Source organism: Spermophilus citellus, assembly GCF_964194105.1.
Source record: "Spermophilus citellus genome assembly, chromosome: 8".
Lineage (NCBI taxonomy): Eukaryota > Metazoa > Chordata > Mammalia > Rodentia > Sciuridae > Spermophilus > Spermophilus citellus.
In genome coordinates, this window is record NC_138189.1 from 98,831,679 (window position 1) to 98,856,867 (window position 25,189).

At 40.2% G+C, this 25,189-nt stretch overlaps 1 protein-coding gene across 2 annotated transcripts; it reads right to left on the reverse strand.

Annotated features, from left to right (window-relative positions):
• Positions 1–6: 6 nt before the first annotated feature.
• CYP2U1 (cytochrome P450 family 2 subfamily U member 1) lies at positions 7–20,950 on the reverse strand. Of its 2 annotated transcripts, XM_081303488.1 has the most exons (7): positions 20,340–20,950; positions 7,404–8,039; positions 4,553–4,714; positions 3,073–3,240; positions 1,954–2,159; positions 631–1,159; positions 7–574 (listed from the first exon to the last, which is right to left on the reverse strand). In XM_081303488.1, exons 1-5 carry the CDS (start codon positions 20,830–20,832, stop codon positions 1,981–1,983), a joined length of 1,638 nt encoding a protein of 545 aa, XP_081159614.1. In that variant the 5' UTR covers positions 20,833–20,950; the 3' UTR covers positions 7–574; positions 631–1,159; positions 1,954–1,980. The 2 variants fall into 2 exon arrangements, with proteins under 2 accessions (XP_081159614.1, XP_081159613.1); XM_081303487.1 differs by having other exon boundaries at positions 631–2,159.
• Positions 20,951–25,189: the final 4,239 nt, after the last annotated feature.

A 25,189-nucleotide genomic window follows, 5' to 3' on the forward strand; every position in this document is an offset into this window, starting at 1 on the left:
ATTCCATCTTTTCTTGGGTTTTTATTAAGCAGAATTATTTTCACTCCTTGAGCATGCAGGAGTCTGCCTAGGAATGTGCTCAAAGAAAAAATCCAGCCTCACGTTCAGAATTGCTCTGGAATGCCATTCATGGACTAAGAAGCTCCAAGTACCTAAAGTGGTTAATGACAGATGAAGAAGTCAGAGGTAAATGAGATCTGGTGTCTTTACTGGTCTGGAAAACAGAGCAAGGAAGGGTGGCAATCACAGGAGGCCTTCCTGATCAAAGTGTTCAAGTTCAGTATTTCATCTTTGGCTCTTTTCTTGCCTTCTTTGCTATTGGGAGTAAAAGCAGTCACTCCTTCCCTCCTTGAGGAAAGCAAGTATGAGGCCCATGGATGTGGCCCAGTCTCCAGCTGCTGGGAGCTTACATTCTGTTATATTTAAACACATAAGGCATCATTCTAAGTTAGTTTAGAATGGTTGTTTTAAATGATCAAATGTCTAGTAATTTTTTAAAAGCTGGCTTAAACCAACATTAATAAATAATATATACTGATTTCTTAACATCATTTCTAAGCAACAAAAATACAACCTATAGCATTCAAATAGGATGGGATAAACATCATTTCTAAGCAACAAAAATACAACCTATAGCATTCAAATAGGATGGGATATTCCCTTAAGCAACCTTCTTAAAATTCATTCACATGTGGACCGGGCTTCAACTAAGAGCAAGGGGCTGGAAGAGAGCAACAGTTCGACATCCTTGTCTCAAGGAGTCAGTCTGGGCTGAAAAGGACCCCAGCTAACTGGGGCGAGCTACAGGCTCAAGAGGTGGCAGAACTGAGAAGTGGCTCAGAGAGCACTCTCCATCACAAGGACTAGTGGTGCCGAAGGACGACACTTCTTCACCAGGTGTCTTAAGTTCACTAGGCCTCAGCTTTATTAGCTACCACCTGGCACCCTTTTAATGTGGCAACTATAAATACACAAAGGTATGGTGCCAGCCAGCATCAGGAAAGGCTCAAAAATACAGTTGCTCATATTTTATCATGATTTCTTCCACATAAAGAATATTATGGGAAAATCAAGGAAAGGGCCAGTTATTCTTTGAAGCACATTCTCTGGAGGAAATACCAGCATACTGGGCAGGAAAACTCTTCATTGCACAGGACCACTTTTCATACAGCATCCCAGGAGCAGGACACCCATCATCATGATGAACCAAAAACAAAAACAAAAAAAAAAAAAAGAAAGAAAGAAAGAAAAGAAAGAAAATGCACTCACATATTTCCAAACATCCCTGGAAGGGGTTACCACCTGGGATGAGAACTGTTCTTCTAGAGGGATCTTTTTTTATTAAGAAACAATGTAGTTCTTTTAATAAAGAATAAGCACACCTTCCTGTATTTGTCTTTGAGAGTATTCGAGGATCAGCCATAGAGAGCCTGGTGGCAGGGAGAACAGGAGAGGACTCTAACCTACCCCACATCCATTCTGATGACAGTGTCCAAGGCTGGACGCCACTTTCATATTGTTGGAGACCTTAAAAAGTTGGGAGGTAGATCTTCTACCTCTTATTTTCATCTCTAGACTTTTGGTCAAATTGGAAAAGATATGAGGCATTTGACCTTCCTTAATGCTGAGAGGTAGAGAGAAGGCAAGTGTTGCTACCTTCATTGTAACATGATGGAGGCACGGAGGGATGAGAAGATATATTCATTGGTGGATGCCATGACAACTAAAATCCGGAGTTCCTGCTTCCTGATCAGGTCCTTTGGTAAATTAGATACATGTGTTACTAAAGTATCCTGCTGAGGAATCCTCCAAGATGGAAGCTCCCATGAGCTCTAACCTCTCTCCAGCTATTGTTCTCTTATCTGAGCCTAACCTGGATCCGCTAAGGTGCTGGACCCACTGTCAATTGCAGTAGTCAGATTTAGAAGAACACATATTTAGGTATCTGTTTACCTTCTCTTTTTTAGGTATCTGTGTGCTTCATCTCTTCGAAATGATTATATTAAATGGATAAGGAGCTAACGTTAGACCAAATCTTCCAGTCAGGTTGGGCTTCTTAGAATCCTTAGGTAAAGCAAATGTGAAAGTCTGCATCAGGCTCACAAACATGAGGAATAGTTCCATCTTTGCCAGCTGCTCTCCCATACACACCCGCTTCCCTAAAAATGAGATAAAAAAGTAAAGATTATAATATCATCCCTTTTACTATTTATAAAAGTACAAATTTATAAGAAATCTCTAAATTAAGTACTTTAAATGCACATGGGAGAGTTTTAAAATTGCCATTTATACCATAAAATCTCCCACGGTGTATACTAATCAAAATTTTTGTATACCAAGTTCACACTTTCACTCCTACTAATGAAAACCTATCATCTAGACAGGAACCGCAGACAGATCCAATGTGCAGCTACCCTGTATTTTCCACACGTACTTATGTCTTTCCTTTACTGTCACCTGGAAGATTAAAGGGGGAAAAGTCAGATTAGATTCTTTGGAACCTTCCTTTTCCATAGAAAGGATCCACATTACTAATCTGGAAACCCAAAAGGACCTGGTGAGATTAGACAACCCCCCTCCCCCATCAGCCTACAGGTCACAAGTTCCTCTTAACTCCAGTGGTTTCCTGGGACCTAAACAATAGCCTAGACAGCCCAGAAAGGAAGATTTCAAGACATATTTAAAGATCAAAAACCAACTGCCTTCTTTTTTCTTTTTGAAGATTGAACACAAGGCCTTGCACACACTAAGTAAAATGTTCTGCCAGTGAGATACACCTCCAGCTCTTATTTTGTTTTAAAATTTTGAAATGAACTTAGAGAAGATGCATTATCTAAATTATTTGCCTCTTACACTATCTTGTCAATAAAGAGGCATTCTTAAAACAACATAAAATAATAAAAGATTGTTTTTAGTTCTGCCTCCCCCCACACCCACCTTTGTGTAGAGCTGGGGAATTGGACCCAGGGATTCACGCATGCTGCAACAGAGCACTTACTCTACTATGCTCCCAGACCAAAGTTCTACTTCTTTTTAGATTTATACCATTAACAAAACAAAAGTTTGACTGACCTATCCCAAATGGAATAAAGAATTCTTTTTTTAAAAGTTGTCCTTGGTCATCCAGAAATCGATCTGGGTAGAAGTCTTCTGGTTTCTCCCAAATGGTTGGGTCTCTGTGTACTGACCATAAATTGGGTAAGATCAATGTTCCTTTAGGAATGGTGTACCCTTGGAGCACTACAGCAAACAAACAAACAAAAAAACCCCACAGTGTTATTCAACGTACTTATTAGTTCACTAATAGTTCTCCCTAATTACCACTATCTGACCAAAAAAAAAAAAATCTAGTTTTGTATCTATTTCTCTCTCTCTCTCTCTCTCTCTCTCTCTCTCTCTATATATATATATATATATATATATATATATATATATATATATATATATATATATTTGCCATCTTAATTAGCTGAGAGTAAACTGTGAGGAACTTTAGAGTAGGGATAAGATGTTAGTATGGCATCCTTCTACCCATACCATCCCAGGATCTAGCCAGAGACAGGACATAGTAAGTACTCTGATAGGTGTTGAGTTAATGCATTCAGTCAAAACATATAAAAACATTATGATTAAGTGAAAATACAAAAACAAAAAACAATAGAGCATCACAGATGAACTTTCCCAAAGAATTACAAATTCCTGAGAATCATTTAAAACATATCTGTTTACAGGGTTTTTTACATCTTCAGATCAATCTGATGAGGAAGGTAAATGAAGATAAAGGGTGTACAGGAAAGTCAGCCCCTGCTCTTACTAGCTAACAAGTTAGTATGCACTGTAAGAGTCCATTATCTAGGGCCAATGCCCAAAAGACACCATGCACATTGGAGAGTATCTAATTTGTACCAAAAAATGGTTAAGTGATCCAACATCATTTATAAGTAACTGCTTGCTACAACTGTCTTGTAGTACATTCAAGCCCACTGAATTATGCACTATCTCTAAAGAAGGTAAATTCCTTATTAATAGGGATGTTCAAAGACATCTGGAAGTGACCAACTGGGCATATTTCACGGTCACTAAGAAGTTGAAATGAGAGACCCTAGAATCAGAGGGGCTCCTTCTAATTCTTTAATATTTATACTTTTTGGTTGCAGAATTTAAAACATTGAAGTGGAGTAATTTCCAGCTAAATCCTTAATTTCACATTTAGACCAGCTCTTCTGACTTCCACGTTAAGGACTAGAGATGCCTTTGTTAATTCTGGGATTTTTTTCTGCCAACACAGCTGACTGAAATGGTGCACTATTTGTTTTGCCAGGATAAGCGTGAATGCTCTGAAGGCTGGAGAGCTATTAATCACACTCAGCTAGTGCTGGAATGTCAATGCAACTAATGACGGACAACTGAGGGCTGAAACATCCCCTGGAGAGTTCATTATCTAGGGCCAATGCTAATTCCAGTGCTCACCGTGCCTTTCACCCCAGCTCTACAGGGTCTGGGGGCTGTGCTCCCCGCAAGGGCATCCAAAGGAGAAAGTCCCTGGACTTGCCTGTTTTCTCTGAGGTCATATGAGGAACAGCGAGTGGCACCACCACGGTTAGCCTCTGCACCTCCATGATGGTGGCTTCTGTGTAGGGCATCTGGGCCTTGTCTGTGAGGGAAGGAGGTCGGTTGGGACCAATGACCCTTTCAATTTCTTCGTGAACCTTTTCTGCATAAAAAGGGAAGAATCAACCAGAAGTTGAGCCTGCACCCATGCACACTTCCTTTTACCACTTACACGTGATCGACTAGCTAGCAGGGCAGGGAAGTGATGTGCCAAGTGGAGACAGCTATCCCCAGGAGGTTGTACCATGCTAGCTGGGATTTTAAAGGAGGATAGCAGAACAGATAGAGGGGCAAAGGAGAAAGCACCTGGATTCAGGAGCACCCTGAATCACACTCTCATGCGAACAAAAGCTTGACTCTCTAAGCTGACTGTAGCAATAGTGTTAGCCCAAGATGGCCTCCAGTGAACCCTGTTCCGTGGGGTTTGCTATTACTGGGATCTGGAATATCCCCTGAAGGCTCATGCATTAAAGGCTTTTTCCCCATAGTGTCACTAAGAGGTGGTGGAAACTTTAAGTGGTACCTAGTGGGAAGTTCTAGTTCATTAGGGGTGATCTTGAAGAGGGCAGTGGAATCCTGCCCCTTCTTCTCTCTTTCATATTCTGACCATGAGATATGCCTTGCTTTACCATGTGCTCCCTATAAGACGTGCTGCTCTGCCACAGGCCCAAAAACAATGGAGCCAACTGACCATGGACTGAAACCTTTGAAACCATGAGCCAAAATAAAACTTTTCTTGGTAAGTTGATTGTCTCAGGTGTTTTGTTACAGTAACAGAAAACTGACTAACACAGGGTCCCTATCCTAGTGCATTCCCCCTCACACTTTGTAGCAAGTTGGTACAAGTTGTGATCAATGAGAAGGGAGAAGGTCACTTCTGAGATTAGCCTTTGCCACTCATTCTCTCAAGTCACTCACTCTGCGGGAAGGTAGTTGCCAAGTTAAGTATCCTTATGTAAAAGGTCAGAGTAGTCTGTAGCCAACAGTCATGTGGATTGTCAACTTAGAAGTGGGTGCTTCAGTCCCTGCCAAGTCTGTAAACGACTGTGGGCCCAGCCAACATCTTGACTGCAACTTCATGAGAAACTTTGGACTAGAATCATCCCAGACAAGCTGTTCCTGGATTCCTTACCCTCAAAAACTACATGAGAAAATAGTTATTGTTTTAAACTGCTAAATTTTGGGATAATCTGTTATTCAGCAGTAATTAATAAAGGTCTGCACCAATTCCACCCATGGTAGGAAAAATAACAGCCCCTCCAAGATATCCATACCCTAATATTACCTTTGGTACTTTGTAAATATGACATGTTACATGATATCTTCTTCCATTTTCTGTAGCTATAACAAAATACCTGAGGCTGGGTACTTTACAAAGACAAGAAGCTTATTTAGCTTAGAATTTTGGAGGCTGAAAGTCCAAGATCAGGTTAGCCCCATCTGTTTGGCATCTGGTAAAGGCCCCTTCAACCGCATCACAACATGGAAAATGACATCACAGCAGCATCGCATCTGAGAGAGAGAGATCGTTCAGCAAACAGGAAGCCAAACCTGCTCTTTTTATAATACCCACCCTTGCAGGAACTAATTTGTCCTATGAGAACCACATTAATCCCTTAGAGGGTGCAGCCCCACAACTCCATTACCTTGCTCTAGGTGCCACTTCTCACAGGTTCCACCACCTCAACCCTGCACACTGAGAACCAAGCTTCCATCACATAAACCTCTGGGGGGACACCTTCAAACTATACCTAAACCATGGTACCTGACAAAAGGGACCATGTTGATGTGATTGAGTTAAGCTTCTAGAGATGGGGAGACTATCCTGGGTTATGTGGATGTGCCCAACCAGTGCAGCCATATTCTGCATAATGATGTTTCAGCCAACGACAGACCCGTGGACAGTGGTCCATAAGATTATATTGCCTAGTGACACGTAGCTGTCTTGTTTTAAGTGCGCTCTGTGATGCTCGCCCAATGATGAAAGCACCTAATGAGACATTTCTCAGAACATGTCTCATCGTTAAGTGACACATGGTTGTACACAGGTTTTAAAGTCAGAAAGCCTTCCCAGTTGAGTGCAGAGGCACAGGGAGATATGACTATGAAAGAATGGCCAGAGATGTGACATGCTGGCTGTGAACTGGAGGAGGGAGCCAGAAGCCAAGAATGCTAGGAAGGGCAAAGAAATGGATTCTCCTCCAGGGCCTTGGGAAAAGAACTGTTAACATCTTGATATTTAGTCCAGTGAGACATATGTCAGACTTCTAATGTATAGAACCAAATGATAACAAATTTGTGTTCTTTTAAAGACACCAGCAGCAATAAAAACCAAAGGTTATATCCTATTATAGCAGCATAGAGACTAAAACACCACCCTTTCCTCTTCTCCTATTTCCTGTTGCCAGTGCTCACTATCTATTGGTCCTGACATGGTGCAACCAGCTGGGCTACTTTCATGAGCTGCTCTAGGTCTCTGTCTTCTGTTTTCAAAACCAGGTAAGTAGGTTCAGAGGAGTGTTATGATCCCCTTCAGCTCCAAAACGTCCTACCACTGTACATTTCATAGGTAACATACCTGTGGAGATTAAAGCGGGGGGGGGGGCAGGAAGTTATGGCAAGAGTCCTACTGTCTACAAACTCGGAGTTTCACATGCACTTTGCACCAACTCCCTATGGGATGCAAACATTTATTTTCTCATCCAGCCTGAAGATATTGCTTAGTGCTTGAAGGTTGCTAATCCTGATTTCAATAATCTGGTTTTGCTATGAATGAAGAATTCATCGGTTACCTTGTACATCAGGGTTCAATGACATATACAGCAGGCACCACAGCAGAGAGTTTGTTGTGGTATCTGTCCCAGCAATAAAAAGATCCCCGATGATATAGAATAAGTAGTCTTCATTAAAACTACTGTTGCTATTATTTTTCCTCTCTTCCTCCATGTGCAGAAGGTACATGTCTATGAAGTCCTGAGGGTTCTCACCATCCAGAGACTCTTGATGGTCTTTGATGATCTGTTTAAGGAAAGTGGTTATATCCTTTTCAATTAGTCTTAATTCCTTATATGGTCCAAAGGGAAGGTAATACAGCCAGGGGCATATGTTGATCAGGAGGAGCTGGCTGTTGAGGCAGATTTCTAACCCTCGGGACATGAAATCTAGCATCCTCTTGAACTCACTGTTGGTATAATCAAAGCGTCGTCCAAAGCACAAGGAGCAGATGATGTTAGAGACGGCATTGCTGAGGATGGGGAAAGGGCTGAAGGGATTTTCTCCCTGCTTTTGCATTTCCTCCTTCACATACTTGAACTCCTCAATAATCTTGGGCTCCAAGCTAAGCTTTCCCAAGCCAAAATGGCGAAGAGTGGAATGAGAGAACTTCCTCTGTTGTCTCCAGACTGGGCCATAAGGTGCGAAAACAACCCCTGTAAAAGGACACCCAAGAAAGGAAGGTGAGAGAGAAGGATGCACAACAAGACTGAACAGGACCTGCAGGGGCATATATTCTGCATGTTTCAGAGCACTTATGCAAAGTTCATAAACAGATAAAGACCACTGGTCAAGAAGTATGACTAACAAAATTTAGTCATTGAGATAGTTTAGTGACGAAAATCACTTCCACTTCAATTGGAAGAATTTGCTATAGAGCTATTTTACCACTGATAATAATTCTTGGTAACATGAAGAGCAAAGTTTCAATGTCCAAAACTAGTATGTGCATTTAAAAATCTTTCTATTTCATAAGAGTGAATCCATGCTTAGAAAATCTATCAAGCCAAGCTGGGTGTGGGGGCTTACTCCTATAATCCTAGGGTTTTGGGGGGCTGAGACAGGAGGATCGTGAGTTCAAAGCCAGCCTCAGCAATGGTGAGGTGCTAAGCAACTCAGTGAGATCCTGTCTCTAAATAAAATACAAAATAGGGCTGGGGATGTGGCTCAGTGGTTGAGTGTCCCTGAGTTCAATTCCTGATAGCCGCCGCCCCCCCCAAAGCAAATATATCAAGGAAGACACATCCATGAGCAAATCATCTATATTCTAAACATTAGCAACAGAGGGATAAGTATGGTAACAGATGAACCTGAGGGCAGAGACTATATCTGATTGTGTTCACCATTAAAATCCCAGCTTCTAGAATACTGCTGGGTACATAGGAGGAACTTGCTAATTATTAGCTGAATAAATGAACAGCACAACTGGATTAGAATTACTAGCCTTCAATGTTTAGAATCTTGCAACTGGCAAGTAATCTTAAATATCAGTGGTTGGTAACACTTCTCTTTTATTTATTTATTTTTCATTTAAAATATATTTTTTAATTTGTTCTAATTACACATGACAGTAGAATGCATTTTGACATATATGGAAGTAACTTCTAGTTTGTCTGATTGTACATGATGTAGAGTTACACAGGTCATGTAATCATATATGCACATAGGGTAATCCTGTCTGATTCATTTTACTATCCTTCCTACATCCATACCCGCTTCCCTCCCTTCACTTCCTGTCTAGTCCAAAATGCCTCTATTTTACCCACCCCTTATTATGAATTACCATCTGTATACCAGAGAAAATATGTGGCCTTCAGTTTTTTCATATAATTATTGGCCTCTTCTGGCTTCTTATTCTAACAATTTGCATGCCTGAAAATGAATTTATTCCACCATTGCACTTCCTCTGAATTTGGAAGACCGTGCTAAGACTTGATTGATGGAGTTATAAAGTACATATATTATTTCTCTTAGCACAATATTCTCCAGTTTCATCCATTTACCAGAAAATGCCATAATTTCATTCTTCTTTAAGTCTCAGTAATACTTCATTGCATATATATACTACAGTTTCTTTATTCATTCATCTGTTGAAGGGCACCAAGGTTGGTTCCATAGTTTAGCTATTGGGTAACACCCCTCTTTTAAAAACATCTGCACTCATTAAGTTCATTACAAATACTTGATTCCTTGATTCTCACTTGCTCATCTCCCACCATCAAACCCAACAATATTATTCCCAGATGTATCAGTTGTTCTCAAATATTTCCCGTTTCCTGTCACCTATTTTATCCTCCTGGTTTTCATGGTGTGCTTTATCATTTCAGCCAGTTCTTTGTCCTTCCCATATCATTTCTGAATGCTTACTCTGTGCTAGGAAATAGGATGCCAGGTACAGTTGAGAATGAAATACAGACCCTGCTCGGTGGTTAAGTCTTCTCATACTCTTTAATACTTTTATAAAATGCCTTTCAATGTTAAGCATCCATATGGTCAAATAAATCAGATGGTCTGTCTATCCCGTGTTCCTTCCTGGATTCTTCCAAATGTGTACACAACTCTGAAGTGGCTGATCCCTAGGCTTCCCGTCATCACTTGGGGATTTCCTTAGGACTCTTCTGTGTCGGAATCCATTTCCTGGTTCCTATGTCTTCCTCTTTCTTGTTTCACTCCCAAATTTTGCTGAAGTACTTTCTTTAGTAGTTCCAAGAAAAAATGTATGGAAGGCCAGTTTCTAACAATTTGCGTGTCTGAAAATGTACTTATTCTATACTATGGCACTTCCTCTGAATTTGGAAGACAGTGCTAAGACTTGATGGATGTCATAAAGTACGGACATCTTTGACATGACTAGACATTGCTAAGTTACTCTCCAAAGTGAGAGCATACCAAAAATGTACCCACCAGAAATATATGAACATTCTCATTTGTTCCAAATAGTTGCCAAGTTGCCATTACTTGATACTTGTCAACATTATTATTTTTGCCAATGGGAGGACTGAGATATACCTCATGATTTCTATTTGCATTTCTCTTAGGGTTAACTGTGGCTCAGCACAGCTTTTCATATGGTTACCAGCCTATTTTGGCTTCTTATTCTATGGGTTTATGCTGATCAACCGTACAATTTTCTTCTTATAAATTCGAGGTGCACGGCAGATCTCTCACCACCTACTCACCCCCTCCCCACTTACGGTATTTGATAAACAGAAAGATTTACACTTGCATTTATCAACCTTTTTCTTTATGATACGTGCCGTATATCTTACTTTAGAAATATCTTCCTGCCATGAGCTCAGAAAGACACTACTTTCTTATAAAATTTAAAATTCAGCTTTTTTTCATGTTCAATTCTCTCTGCCTGGAATTATAATCGTGTTAGGTGTTTCTACCTAAGAATAAAACTAAACCTTTTTTTCCTCCATGCAGATGCTCCACTGTTCAAGCACAATTCATTTAACACCTCTCTCACCCCTGGCATCTGTAACGCTGCTTCTGTCGGGTTTCCTACACACTGGTTCTTATAGTTTAGATTTGAGGTGTCACCCAAAAGCTCCTGTGTTAATACAGGAATATCCAGAGTTGAAATAATTGGATTATGAGAGTTGTGACCTAATCAGTCCATCCTAGTTGGAATGGGCTGAGTAGGTGGTAACTGTAGGCAGGTGGGGCGTGGCTGGAGGAGATGGGTCACTGGTGTGCCCTGAAGGGTTGTTCTTCCTGTGGCCCTTCCCATTCACTCCTAACCTCTCCCTCTCCCCTCACCCTTCTCCCACTCTCTGATTCCTGAGGCTGACACGAGCTGAGCAGTGTTTCCTCATTGGGTCCTTCCTCCATGATGTGTTCTTCATGGACTGAGGCCTCTGAAACCCTTAGCCCCAAACAACTCTCCCCACCCCCAAGCTCTTCTTCTTCTTCTTCTTCTTCTTCTTTTTTCTTTTTTTTTAGTTGTAGATGGACACAATACCTTTATTTTGTTTATTTATTTTTATGTGGTGCTGAGGATCAAACCCAGGGCCTCACATGTGCAAGGCAAGTGCTCTATCACTGAGCCCCAACCCCTGCCCTTTTTTAAAAAGCAATATTTGAAATTATTTGTGTTTTCTGACTCCTCCACTAGGATATATTTCATGAAGGCATAACTTTTATCCTTAGTGCCTCATAGTAAGTATTAAATAAACTTTACTGAATAAAGAAATGAATATGTGACAGAGGAATAAAAAGGTTCTAATTAATAAAGGAAAAGGTGATTTCTTCTATGTATGTATTTAACTTAAGGGATAAGAGAAATCAGTGAAAAGGGAAAGTAAGAATTTTTAAGGATATTAGCAAAATACCAACATTAACCTCAGCATATCTCTATCTTAATAGTGTCATCTAAAAATAGGAGAAAATAATTTCAGAGATCATAGCTTTCACTACCAAGATAAAAACAAAATCAGAAACAGAAAAGCCACCCTAAATTTAGAACACATAGGAGTCAACAATTCATTATTCCCTGTAGTTAGAAGAAATTAAACCCAAATTCAGAAATGGAAAACAGGCATGTTTTATAACTATATTAATTAAAGATCTATATAATCAGGGAGCCATATGAAATATTCAAAAGTAACTGAACCACAAAAAAAGTTTCATATTTCAAGGTTTTGGAGTCTAGATGTAGTTAATAGTTCATTTATTTAGAATATATGTAGAATACTTTAATACTTCTAAAAGTAATATTGTATATTAAACATATTACTTGCTTCCAAAATTAGGTGTACATTTCCACTTTTTAAAAATCTGTCATAAACAAAGCATAGTGATACTCCCAGCTGTTTCTGAAGCTGATGCAGGAGAGTGGCCAAGTTTGAGGCCAGCCTAGGCAACTTAACAAGACCCTCAAAATAAAAAATAAAATGGGCTGGGGCCCAAGCTGTTCTTATAAGATATTTTGGTCACACTGACAACAACAGTGACTAAAACATCAGTTTATAGGTTTTCTATTCTGCTACATTGGATAATTATCACTGTTTAAAGCTTCTTTTTCTTCTTCTTCTTATTATTATTTACGAAGGATTGAACCCAGGGGAAATTAACCACTGAGCCACATCCCCAGCCCTTTTATACATTTTATTTAGAGACAGGGTCTTGCTGAGTTGCTTAGGGCCTTGCTAAATTGTTAAGGCTGGCTTTGAACTTGAGATCCTCCTGCCTCAGCTTCCCGAGTTGCTGAGATTACAGGCTTGCACCACTGTACCCAAGATAAAGCATATTATCTTTTTTTTTTAATATTTATTTTTTAGTTGTAGATGGACACAATATCTTTATTTCATTTTTATATGGTGCTGAGGATCGAACCCGGTGCCTCACGAGTGCTAGGCGAACACTCTACCACTGAGCCACAACCCAGTCCCAAGCATATTATCTTAATCATTTATTTTATAATATGTATTAAATCTAATAAGGAAGTCCCCTCTCCTCCCTCAAAACCTTGTTCAAAATTGTTTTGGGATATTCTTGCCTTTTTACTCTTTTATGAAACCTTTAAAACCAGCTTGTCATGCTCTGTAAGAAAGCTTTTGGGATTTTTATTGAAAATGCATTTATAGGTTAATTTAAAGAAGGTTTATTGACTTCTTTATGACTGTTGGACTTGCTTGCAATCCAAGGATAAATCTAAATTTGATTAAGATGTTTTAAAGCTTTTTAAATACAAAACATTGCTGGAATATTTTCTTAATTTTTTTTAAAAGCTCATAAAGGAAAATGGCCTATAAGTTCCTTGTTTTATGCTGTACTTTTCTAGATATATTGACCTCCTGAACTAAGCCAGGGTGTAGGCTTTCTAAAAGCATTTGTCTAAAATTAAAATGACTTGTTCCTCTTTTCTTTTTATAATCCTAAAGTTGGTCTCTAACTCATTAATTTTCAGACTGCCCCCCGCCAATCAATGTTTTTGGTTTTATTGGTCCTGGGGATTGAACTCAGGGACATTCAACCACTGAGCCACACCCCCAGCCCTATTTTTTGTATTTGATTTAGAGACAGGGTCTCACCGAGTTGCTTAGTGCCTCACTTTTGCTGAGGCTGGCTTTGAACTTGTGATCCTCCTGCCTCAGCCCCACAAGCCACTGGGATCACAGGCATGCGCCACTGTGTCCAGCAATAATTCTAAGCTCTACATTTATCTCTGGGTACCACTTTAGCTGCAATGCACAAGTATCATTTGAAGCTTTTTAAAAAATATATACTTTTTAGTTGTAGTTGGACACAATACCTTTATCCTTTATTTTATTTATTGATTTTTATGTGGTGCTGAGGATCGAACCCAGGGCCTTGCACATGCTAGGTGAGCGCTCTACCACTGAGCCACTGCTCCATTTGCAGGAATTTTTATCACTGAGTTTAAATAATTTTTTTCTATGAGCCTTAATGGCTACCTGGGGTAATGTGTCTTCCACTGTTTTTTTTTATTGTTTGTTTGTTTTTAATACTGATTTTTGACATTTGATGAGACTTGCTTTTCAGCCTAATATGTGGCTAATTTTAATAACATTTTCAATAAAATAAGGAAGTGGAGGAAACATTCTCAACAGAGGCTAAGATTGAGAACTGGACATTTTTTATGACAAGCTGATGGCAATAAAGTTCAACAGACAAGAGGGGACCAGGGAGGTGGTGGCTGAGAATGCCCAAGGTGAGAGGCAGGGACAGGACTCAATGGCCTTAGGACCACGAGCTCTGCAGGACAGCAGAGTGGCTTTTCATCTTAGGAGGGTTTGGCAGAGGGTCAGCCACATCTTGCAGTTGTTGACATCTTTTTTCTTAGGCCTGAAAAGCAATGATAATTATAGATGTAGACAAAAACATCATTTGCAGCATTATTTAATATAATATTATTATAATATTAAATAATGATTTAATATTAAATATTTAAATTTAATATTATAATATTAAAAAATAAAAATGACTCCAAAGCAAAAAATCAGGAGTCTTGGTCGAGAATGAAGAAAACACGCTGGTTTACCAGAAAGACCAATGAGGCCATAAAACCAGGAACCAGAAAGGGAGGCAAGGCAAAAATGTTACAGAACCCGTTCCACCTTTCCCTTCTCTTGAAGTTGCCTGCTTTCCTTCCAACTTCAAACCAGATTTTCCTTGAAACAGGTGATACCTTGAGATTACTTTTTTCCCAGTCTCACAACCAAAGTAAAGCCCTCTATTTTCTTTTTCCTTCCTTCCTTCCTTCCTTCCTTCCTTCCTTCCTTCCTTCCTTCCTTCCTTCCTTTCTTTCTTTTTTGTGGTGCTGGGGATTGAACCCAGGGCCTAGTGAATGCAAGGCAAGCAGTCTACCAACTGAGCGATATCCCCAACCCAAGCTCTCTATTTTCATTGAAAAATTCTGGGAAAGGATTCAAATGCTTCAGTCAGGTATCCCATGGTGATACCAATTTGGGACACTATTTATTTCATTCATGGCTCAAGGTGTCCAGACTCAACTATGAATACAAATTCTTATCCCAAAACTATGTGAGAATAGAACTAAGCTATGGAGCCAAGCTAGGTGCCCTTCAACAGCTGAATGGATAAAGAAATTGTGATATACATACACAATGGAATTCTACTCAGTTATAAAAAAGTTATGACATTTGCCAGTAAATGGATGGATCTAGAGACTATCATGCCAAGTGAAATAAGCCAATCCTAAATAACCAGAGGTTGAATGTTTTCACTGATATATGAAAGATAAATCACAAAAAGGGGGGCAGAGAAGGGAAGAAAAGAAGTTCAGTAGATTAGACAAGGGAATGAAGGGAGGAGAGTGGGGATAAGATTAGGAAAGACAGTACAATGGGAATTTGATATAATTTTCCTATGTACATATATGAAAATTCCCAAGTGAACCCTACCATTATATATACCCACAAGAATGCGGTCCTAGTTAGAATAAGATATATTCTATGCTTGTATAATTTTATCAAAATGAATTCTTTACTGTCATGTATAACTAAAAAGAACTTCTCCCTCCAAACAAACAAACAAACAAAAAACTACAGCTGTGAATTTTAGAGTTCTGCACTAGACTAACCACTGTTAGAAAGAGATGAAATATTCTGATCAATCCATCTTTAAATCAGTCTGTCCCTCAACTAATGCTGTGGTTGGGGACATGAGCTCAGGTTAAGTTATGGCATCTCCCATTCCTACCACAGTTAAAGAGAACGAGGACTGAGGGTACAGATAAAAAGTTCCCCAGAAGTGGGTAGCCTCATCAGAGGAACAGGTGGCCAGGCAGCTGTAACACAAAACCCCACCTCTAACCGAATAAAGAAATATGGGCTATTGAGCTGTCTAATCATGTCTAGTCAACTGGTCTAATTTGGAACAGAAAAAAATATAATAAATATCACCTCACATTCTAGAACTTTCCTGCAAGTGCTGAGTCAACTATTTATACATCCCTGTTTATGACACATCCCCTTCTCTGCTAGCTTCACCAACTTTAGCAGCAAATTCTCTCAAAATATCATATATATTTAATAATGTTATTGGCCTCTTAGTCCTAATGTCATTTATTTTCTATTTTGATGTACACTTCTTAGTTTCTGGGCAATTTCTCATTTTATTTTGTTGACACTTCACTCTTTTTTTTTTTTTTAAACTGTATTTATTTATTTGGTGCTGAGGATCAAACCCAGTGCCTCACACATGCTTGGCAAGTGCTCCACCACTGAGCTACAGCCCAGGCCCTCCACTTCACTCTTGAAAAAGTTTCTTCACTGTCTACATTTTCTTATTCAAATGATCTTTCTCTGTTCCAAGTTAGGTCCACAAGCATCTTTGTATCATATGGTCCTCCCTTTTCATTATCTCATCAGATATCTTCACCAGCCACACAAATTTCTATCATTAAATCTTTCACAGCATTCAGTCAGCACATATCCACCAGAGCAGCATTGCCTACAAACTCCTGTTTCTTGGAGGAATGCATGTTGTAGCTGAAGTACTAAAGCACTAAGTTGCTCTAGGCTCCCAGCTCTTTCCCTAAACAAAGAGGATCCAATAACAAGCAGTGATCCAAGTGATGCTTAGAAATTACCCTTATTATAGATTTTAACCAAACAGCACTGTGACAAACTGTTTTGTTAAGAGCTGGGCACAAAACTATTAGGATCTGAAAGAAGAAAACTGACTTCCTATTTTAAGAAATCCAGGAAAAGAGATAGACACACAACACCAATTACAACACAGTGTGATGAGTGTATCAACCGATGCTTGTATGCTTTGTTCATTTTTGATTACCTACTCTATGCCAATCAGCGAGTCCCAGTGGTTAACAAGAGGAACAAAACCTTTGCCCTCTACCTCTAACATTCCAGTGGTGAGTGGGGGTGGAACAGACTAAATACTTTTAAAGTTTGTAATGAGTAATACACGAATGAGAGAAAATAAAGGGTGGTATGTATAAATAAAGGAAGTGACTAAAACGAAACTGAAAAGTGGCAACTGGCCTGAGAGGTGTGAGGGATGGGAAGCAGTCAGTCAAGTGAAGATACTACGATGCTGAGGATTACAAATGCAGTAGCCTGGGTTGGCACAGGCTTGGCAGGAATGTGCTTAGGAAGGCCAGGCTGCAATGTACAAGCACAGATGGTACCTGATTTACTATGGTTTGTCTTATGATGGTGCAGAAGCAATGGGCATTCAGATAAAACTATACTTTGAAAATCGTGTGTGTGTGTGTGTGTGTGTGTGTGTGTGTGTTTGTGCATGTTAGGTGTTGAACCCAGGGCCTTGTACATGTAAAGAATGCACTCTTCCACGAAGTTACACTCCCAGTCCCTGAACTTTTACCTTTTTGTACACTGGCAATGTGCAGTATGATATCTTGAAGATCCTGGGCAGCAGTGATGAGCTGCAGCTCCCAGTCAGCCATGTGATCAGGAGGGCGGATGACCAAGACTCTACAGTGTGCGGCGTTGCTTAGCTATGATGTTGTAGTAAATGCATTTTTGACTTATGATATTTTCAACTTACAATGTGTCTACCAGAATGTTACCAATCATAAGTCAATAAGTATCGGTAAATGGACAATAGAAAGAAAGAGATAAAAGTCAAAAAGGCAGGCAGAAGCCAGATTCTACAAAGCATAGTAGGTCAAGTATAGAACTAGGAGAAAATTAGCTTTGGCTGGAGAGAGATGTGGTTTCATGATTTTTAAAAAGATCATTTTGGGGGCTGGGGCTGTAGCTCAGTGTCGGAGTGCTTGCCTAGCATTTGTGAGGCACTGGGTTCGATCCTCAGCATCACATAAAAATAAATAAATAAAATAATGATTACTGTCATGAATAAATAATTAGAACAAATATAAAAAGATTTAAAAATGAAGGTATTTGTGTATTCATCTACAACAAATACACACGCACATAATAATTTTAGCTGCAGTATGGAAAAAGAATAGCATGGAAACAAGTAGTCTAGTCGGAAAGTTTTTGAAGTATCAGATGAGAAATAATTATAGCTTGGATGCTGACAGTGGGGAGGAAAAAAGGGGGTACAGGACCCTTTATTCTACAGTTGGAATGAACAAGGTTTGTGGATTGACTGGAGGCGCATGGGATGGGTCTTAAAAGGAAACTGTGGTCATAGAGAAAAGAGAAGCTCATCTCTACCTGGGGACAGAGAAGCATGTCAGAGAACACAGTATTAAAGATGTAATATTGAAACACAGTCTCAAAAGTAGGTATGAAAAAAAGAAAATAAGTATCAATGATATGGAGAAATTGGAACACTTGTGCCTGGCTGGTAGGAATGTAAAATGTGCAGTTACTGTGGAAAATGGTATGGTAGGTCCTCAAAAAATTAAATAGAATCATATGATCAAACAATTCCAATTCTAGATGTATGTCCCAAAGAACTGAAAGCACGAATTCAAACAGATATTTGCACACCCATGTTCACAGCTGCATTATTCATAGTAGTCAAAAGGTGGACAAACCCCAGAGTTCATCAGTGGATGAATGGATAAACAAAATATGGCATATACATACAATGGAATATTATTTAGTTTTCAGAGGGCAATTCTCATATATACAACAATATGTATGAGCCTTAAAAATTATACCAAGTGCAAATTTTTAGCTGCAAAAGGAAAAATGTATGATTCTGTTTATATGATATGTAGAGTAATGAAATATACAAAGACAAAAAGGAGACAGGCACAGTGGCACATGCCTGTAATCCCAGCAACTTGGGAGGCTGAGGCAGGAGGATAGTGAGTTCAAAGCCAGCCTCAGTGATTTAGAGAGGCACTAAGCAACTCAGAGAGACCCTGTGCCTAAATAAAATATAAAAAGGGCTAGGGATGTGGCTCAGTAGTTAAGTACCCTGGGTTCAATCCCCAGTACGAGAGAGAGAGAGAGAGAGAGAGAGAGAGAGAGAGAGAGAGAGAGAATGGTAGTAGCCAGAGGCTGGACCAAGGAAGGGGAATGGGTTCTGAGAAAGAAGTAAAAAAGAGTTCTGTGGATGGATGGCAGATTGCACAGTAATGTGGATATACTTGATACCACTAAACTGTGCACTTAAAAATGGTTAGGATGGTAAATTTTATGTGTCTTTCACCAGTATTTAAAAAGAAAAGCAGGTAGGATTTGTCTAAGCAGTCACCAAGATCAGGAGAATCCCAAGTAGAAGCAGCTGCAAGTGTGAAGACACAGAGAGGGAGAGGTCTAAACTATGATGCTTGTTTTCAGTGTCACAATTAAGGTATTATGGTAATTACGACTGTTTAAAATCTTGATATAAAACTCTGGTGTTATCAGCTCCTAAAAAACCCAGAATCTCTTCCTGCCACAGACAGGGAATACCAGTTCATTTACTTAAATACTTGTTGAGCTCCTACAGGTGCCAGACAGCAATAGCTCTGTTCTCCTACATGTCAGCCCAGTGATGAAGACCTACATGCAGGACCAAGGTTACAAAATTATGTAGTCTCCATTTTGGTAAGTCAGTGAAGGAAAAGTATAAGAGCAATGAAATTGCTTCTAACAAGGGAGCCTAACCACTTGACAGTGGGGTACAGGTAGCAGAGGAAAGTTTTTTAAATTGACCTGACTGGTGGGTAAGAGTGACTGAGACAAAGAAGTTTGGGGCCTACCAGCCAATAAGACAAAAGGGAAGAGTAATTAAAAAAAAAAAAGGTGTGTGTTGGAGGGGATGGGGAGTAAAGGAGGGGTAAGAGGACACTCTATTCCACTGCAACAGACAACATATTTTCTGAACTACAAAACTGAGCTATATAGATTCCCAAAAACAGGAATCAAACAAGCTATGAATCAAAGCATTAGATTTGCTAACAAGCTCTGAGAGTGTTTTCTGGACATGCCATGGGAAAATAATTCTGCTTAAGCTTCTGCCCTCAAAACTCATAAAGTGAAAAGAATATCCTTTTTTATTTTTATTTTTAACCCAAGGGTGTTTTATTTACCACTGAAATACATCCCCAGTCCTTTTTATTTTGAGAGGAGGCACGGTCTTGCTAAGCTGCTGAGGCTGGCCACGAACTTGGTATCCTCCTGCCTCAGTTTCTCTGGCATTACAAGCATGTGGCACCACGCCGGGCTATTCTCCCCTCCTAACAAGGCCAAAGTTTTTAAACTTTGGGATCATACACCTTGTGATCCTACCCCTTCACTCAACTTCCCCATGGGTTTCCTACTTCTGATCTTGGAATCTTAACAGCCATGCATCCCTCAAGACTCGGCAGAATCTTAAAGACCCAGGATGGTAGAACTGCCCCCACCACCCGCACAGGATGCAGGTGTGCGAAGGGTTGTGTGTATGTGGCCGGAAGGGGCTCGATGCACCACCGTTCGGGCGCACCTGGAGCTCCATCTGCCGCAGGAATGCCATCTAAACACACCCTTGACCCCTCACCCCTACCCCAGGTCCCGGCGGCAATGGGACCTGCTCACCCTTCTCCTTGGTTAACATGGAAATGAGGGGCACCCTCGGGCGGTCGCTGAAGACCTCCGCCTGCTGTACCAACGCCTCGCGCACGCTCTGGAAGTCGTTGAGCACCACCACCAGGTAGTGGCCGATGAAGAAACTGAAGATGTTGCCGTACACACGAGCCAGTTTTGCCAGGATCACCTGCGGGGCCTGGGTCGTGGGGTCCATCCCTGCGGCCCTCGCAGTGTGGCTCACCCAGCCCTGTCGCCGCAGGAAGGACGGCAGTAACACGTGGCCAAAGTTGCCCACCAGGGGCCAGGGCGTGGGACCCGGGGGGATATCCCGCGCCCGGTGCCACCGCACCCAGCTCCAGCCCAGCAGCGCGATGAAGCCGCACAGCAGCAGCAGCGCGCCGCCGCTCGGGTCCAGCCGCAGCAGTCCCCGAGTCGCAGGCAGGAGATGCATCGTCCAGGGGGGGTCGTCAGCCGGGAGCTGCTGCTGCCCTCGAGAGGACATACTCCACACGCCGGCGTCAGCACCCGCAGCAACCGAGTTCCTCTGGGTGACCCAGGCGCAGCGTAAGCAAACTCCCGCCCTCGCCCGCGGCCAGCTCCGCCTGGGAAGGTCAGGGGCGGTGCCTGGAGAGCTGAGAGCGCCCTGGATTGGCTGCGCCCAGCACATTCTCCCCGCCTCCTCCAATCAGCGGCGCTCGAGCGGAGCCTGGAGAGGAGGTCGGCGGGTGAACTGGTCGCGCCTTCTGATTTGTCCCAAAGTTTCACCCCGTGTTTAGGTCGGGCTTGATGGTGACAGCCCCTGAAACTAGGATGCTGCAACACGACCTTAGGCACTAACTGACGCACTGTCGGTGTGTTTGTGTGTGTGAGTGTGTGTGTGTGTGTGTGTGTGTATCACTCATCTCGTCTGCATCCCTCATCTTGTCTGCTGAATACATAAATTCAAACAGGTTCTCGCGTTTGTTTCTGCGTGTGACCTGGGACAAGCAGAATACTTTATTCTGAGAATATGAAAAGAATTTGCTTGGAGGATTTAAGAACTTGTAATATAAAAACAAAAGCAATCGGTTGCGGAAGGTGACAGTATTGTGATTGGCCTTAGACCAAACCTGAAATGCTGTGGTTGCAATTTAAAATATAAATTGCGTAATATTTTAAAAACAAAGTCTTTCTTCAGTCTCTCTTGATAATGGCTCGGGGGTGCTTCCCTTTCCTTCTTCTAACAGACCGAACCCTGTAGTTTCTCTTAGATTGGTCATAGAGTTGTTCTGTTAGACCAATATTTTGATCCTTTTCCTTCTCCATACACTAAAAGTTCGATCGCCCTGCACTTAGAAAGGTGTGACAGGAGCATAATGAGCTCTCTTCCGTCCATGGTCCATTCTATTTTGTTTCTATAAACAAGTGATTCCAGTAAGATATGTTCAATTTCCAGACCACTCTGTTCTCACACTATTTTTTTTAACCTGTTTTTCCTAAGTTAAGCTTGGAGTTGTGTCCCCTAAAAAACAAAAACACACCTTGCATCTTCTGTAACTAGCCATTAATTGTTAGGTTACTTTTCATGTTCTTTTAATATCTAAAAGAATTTTAAAAATCTAAACTGTCTTCAGATATGATCTTCAACATAGGATCTCATTTTTTCATAGCCCTGCTCTCTATAGTAGTGGCCACTCAGTCTTTTCTTACAAGCAATTCACAAATAATTTTAAACTATTTGAAGCTATACCTCATTTACCAACACTAACAACCTTATTCTTGTGATATTACTACTGCACACGTTTTTCTAAATATTCTCTTACTTTTGTTAGTTTAACAGCTCTGTGAGGCAGAGAGGAAGTGTCATGGGTTGGATTGTGTGTTCTCACCCCAATTCATAAGCTGAAGAACTAACCCTCAGTACCTCAGAATGTGACTGTATTTGGAGAAAGGCTTGATAACAGAGGTAAAAGTTAAAATGAGGTCATATGTGTTCATATGCGTGAACGTTGATCCAATATGACTAGTGTCCTTGTATGAAGAAGAGGCTAGGACAGAGACACAGAGGAAGACTATATGAGGTCAGCAAGAAGGTAGGGAGACTGCAGAAGAAACCAAGCCTGCCAATGCCTTGATCTTTAACTTCCAGCATCCAGAACTGTGAGGAAATTGCTTTCTGTTCTTAACCACCAGTCTCAGCCCTAGAACAGTGCAGGAAGCTATATTGTTCCTCTTAATGCTGTGGGTAACCCATACATGAGGGTGCTTCTCAGGGATGAATTTCACCAAATTGCATTCAGGGAATTCTTGCCAGGGGAAGAATATTTCCTGCTCTATCTTCTCTTTTTTAGATAGAAAAATACAATAACGATCAGTAACAGTATAGGAAGAGAATTAAAAAAAAAGATCTTTGGGGTAGGGATAGACAGCAAGAAAGACGATAAAACTTTAACAAAACAATCATTTTATTGAGCCCCCCAAGACATTTTAAACTAGTCACTTTCCTACTGAAATCCTTCTGGATTTACATGGATTTGGGCCAGAACTGTTAGTAACTGTATAACTAAAACATCTAAGTACTTTTTATTTTGTTATCAAGAGTGGTGTTAAATTACCCCATTTGTAAAACTACAATTGTCCAGCTGGTTTGTAATTCCCTGGGAGGTACATGCCACTCACCACATTCTTGCAGAGTCAGTGAATGCGAACAGAGAGGGTTTATGGATTATGAAGTGTTTGCAAAATGCTAAAAAAGGAGAAGTGTTATTTATTCATACTACTTGGTTGTATAATCCCACTGACCATTTAAAAATTAACCCCTTCATGTGCATGTGTGAGACTGTAATAACAAATCCCACTATTATGTATTATTATAAAAATGCACCAATAAAAATGATAAAATAGGGTCTGGGGTTGTGGCTCAGCTGTAGAGCACTTGCCTTGCATGTATGAGGCACTGGATTCTATCCTCAGCACCACATAAAAATAAGTAAACAAAATAAAGATATAAAAAATGACAAAATAAAAATAATTGACGCCTTCATATCCTTTCAGTTCTCATGATTTGCTTTACATATACCTGAATGTCTTCTATTTATATATATGGATATGCACTTCTTCAAGTATGTAAACTCTCCATCCTCCCAAGTTCCTTACCTGAAACTGAGGTAATAAATGTATCTATGTTAAGCATAAAGCTCAAGTGAAATAATCATCACAATATCTAGCATTTTATTAATAGTGAATTAGGTACAAGCTATAATTATAGTAGTTATTATTGGGCCTGATACCTTAAATTCAACAGATTGGTGCTATCACTGACATTTTCCCCCACTCCTTGAAGTTTTATGAACCATGTCTGAGATCAGATTGTGAGACTGCACAGGGCATTATTTCCTATACTTAGCATTTATGCCTTCAAGTGCTGAATTAATACACTTACCCATCTTCAATATTACCCTCATTACCCTCCACCCACTTGGTTACACGTATGTTCTGTGGTAGCTGCAAAAGACATGACAGGAAGGGAGCCCTTGAAGTACCTGTCTATTAATGGAAGGTGGAATCTCAAAGGTAACAGAATCCAATTCCTGAAACTTTTTTATTTGGACAAAATAGTGCCAGGATTGGGAATTTTTTTTTCTGAATTTCAAACCAGAAATGGTCCAAGTGCTCTACAACAAAAGAGGGGGTCAGGAGAGAGGGAAACTGGTATATTTATTCAATAAACTGCTCCTTTCCAATAAAAAGGGGTACACTATGGTAGACTCCACAGCATGGATGAATCTTAAGACATACACTCAGTGAATACACCCGGGCTGGGGTTGTAGCTCAGTGGTAGAGCACTTGCCTAGCACATTCGAGGCACTGGATTCGATACTCAGCACCACATAAAGATAAATCAAAAAATAAAATAAAGATATTGTGTCCATCTACAACTGAAAAAAATTACAAAAAAGCCATACCAAAAAAGAGTACATACTGAATAACTGCATTTATATAAAGTTCTAGAGCAGGAAAAACTAACCTATGGTGATACAAATCAGAACAGAAAGTTGACTGACAGGAAGGGAATAGGAGAACTTTTCCTGGGGTGGTAGGAACATTCTACATTTTGATCAGTTATTGGTTACTTGGGTGTATGCACTTGTCAAAATCGAAGTGTGCATTTTACTATAAATAAATAAATTATATCTCCATAAAACAAATAAAAAATAATAAATAGAAACCAGTATTTTGGAGAAAAAAGACATGGTGAAGTAAGAAGACAATGGTTTTGGTTTATGAGATGTACCTATTGTGAGGTGGGTGCCCACATGTATGTTGTTAAAGTGACAATAGCGATTAGTGGTTTAGTATGTAAATAAAGAAAAATGAAAAAAATGTCATTAAAGAGATACATTCCTCTTAAAAAATAACATTCTCTTAATTCCCCTGGTTGTAAATGTTACTGATTCTCCACATTTTATTTTTGTGTACACCTAAGCCTTGCTGAAATTCCTATTTCTCCCCATTTATTATGCAGAAACCATCATAGAAACCACAAGGGACCTCTGTCCAAATCTAATTGGGTTGCCACAGGCATATCATTAAAGTTCTGACTTTGGTTCTTTTTACTTGGTGAAATTAGGGGTTTAATACACATGTTCTATGTCCTTCAGTCCCTAACATTCTCCTGCTTATGTGGATTTGCAGCACTTTGAATCTGGCCTTTGGTTAAAATAACATGCTTAGCCAATCAAATTGAAAAAATAGTATGTACAAGGTAATATATAAGCCAGTTGCTTCAACAAAGCTAGCACAGGGCTGCTACTTCCTGGTTCTGGAGATGAGACTTGGCCCTGTGCCTAATTATGAAGGCTCTTTTCCAAGTGTTGTTA

Coding starts and splice junctions, on each gene's coding strand:
- CYP2U1 (XM_081303488.1), bottom strand. CDS start 20,832: ATGTCCTCTCGAGGGCAGCAGCAGCTCCCGGCTGACGACCCCCCCTGG. Junction 4,715..7,403: donor ATTGAACCCTGATGTACAAG/GTAACCGATGAA, acceptor CTTTTTATGCAG/AAAAGGTTCACGAAGAAATT. Junction 2,160..3,072: donor CTTTATTCCATTTGGGATAG/GTCAGTCAAACT, acceptor TCTCATTTTTAG/GGAAGCGGGTGTGTATGGGA.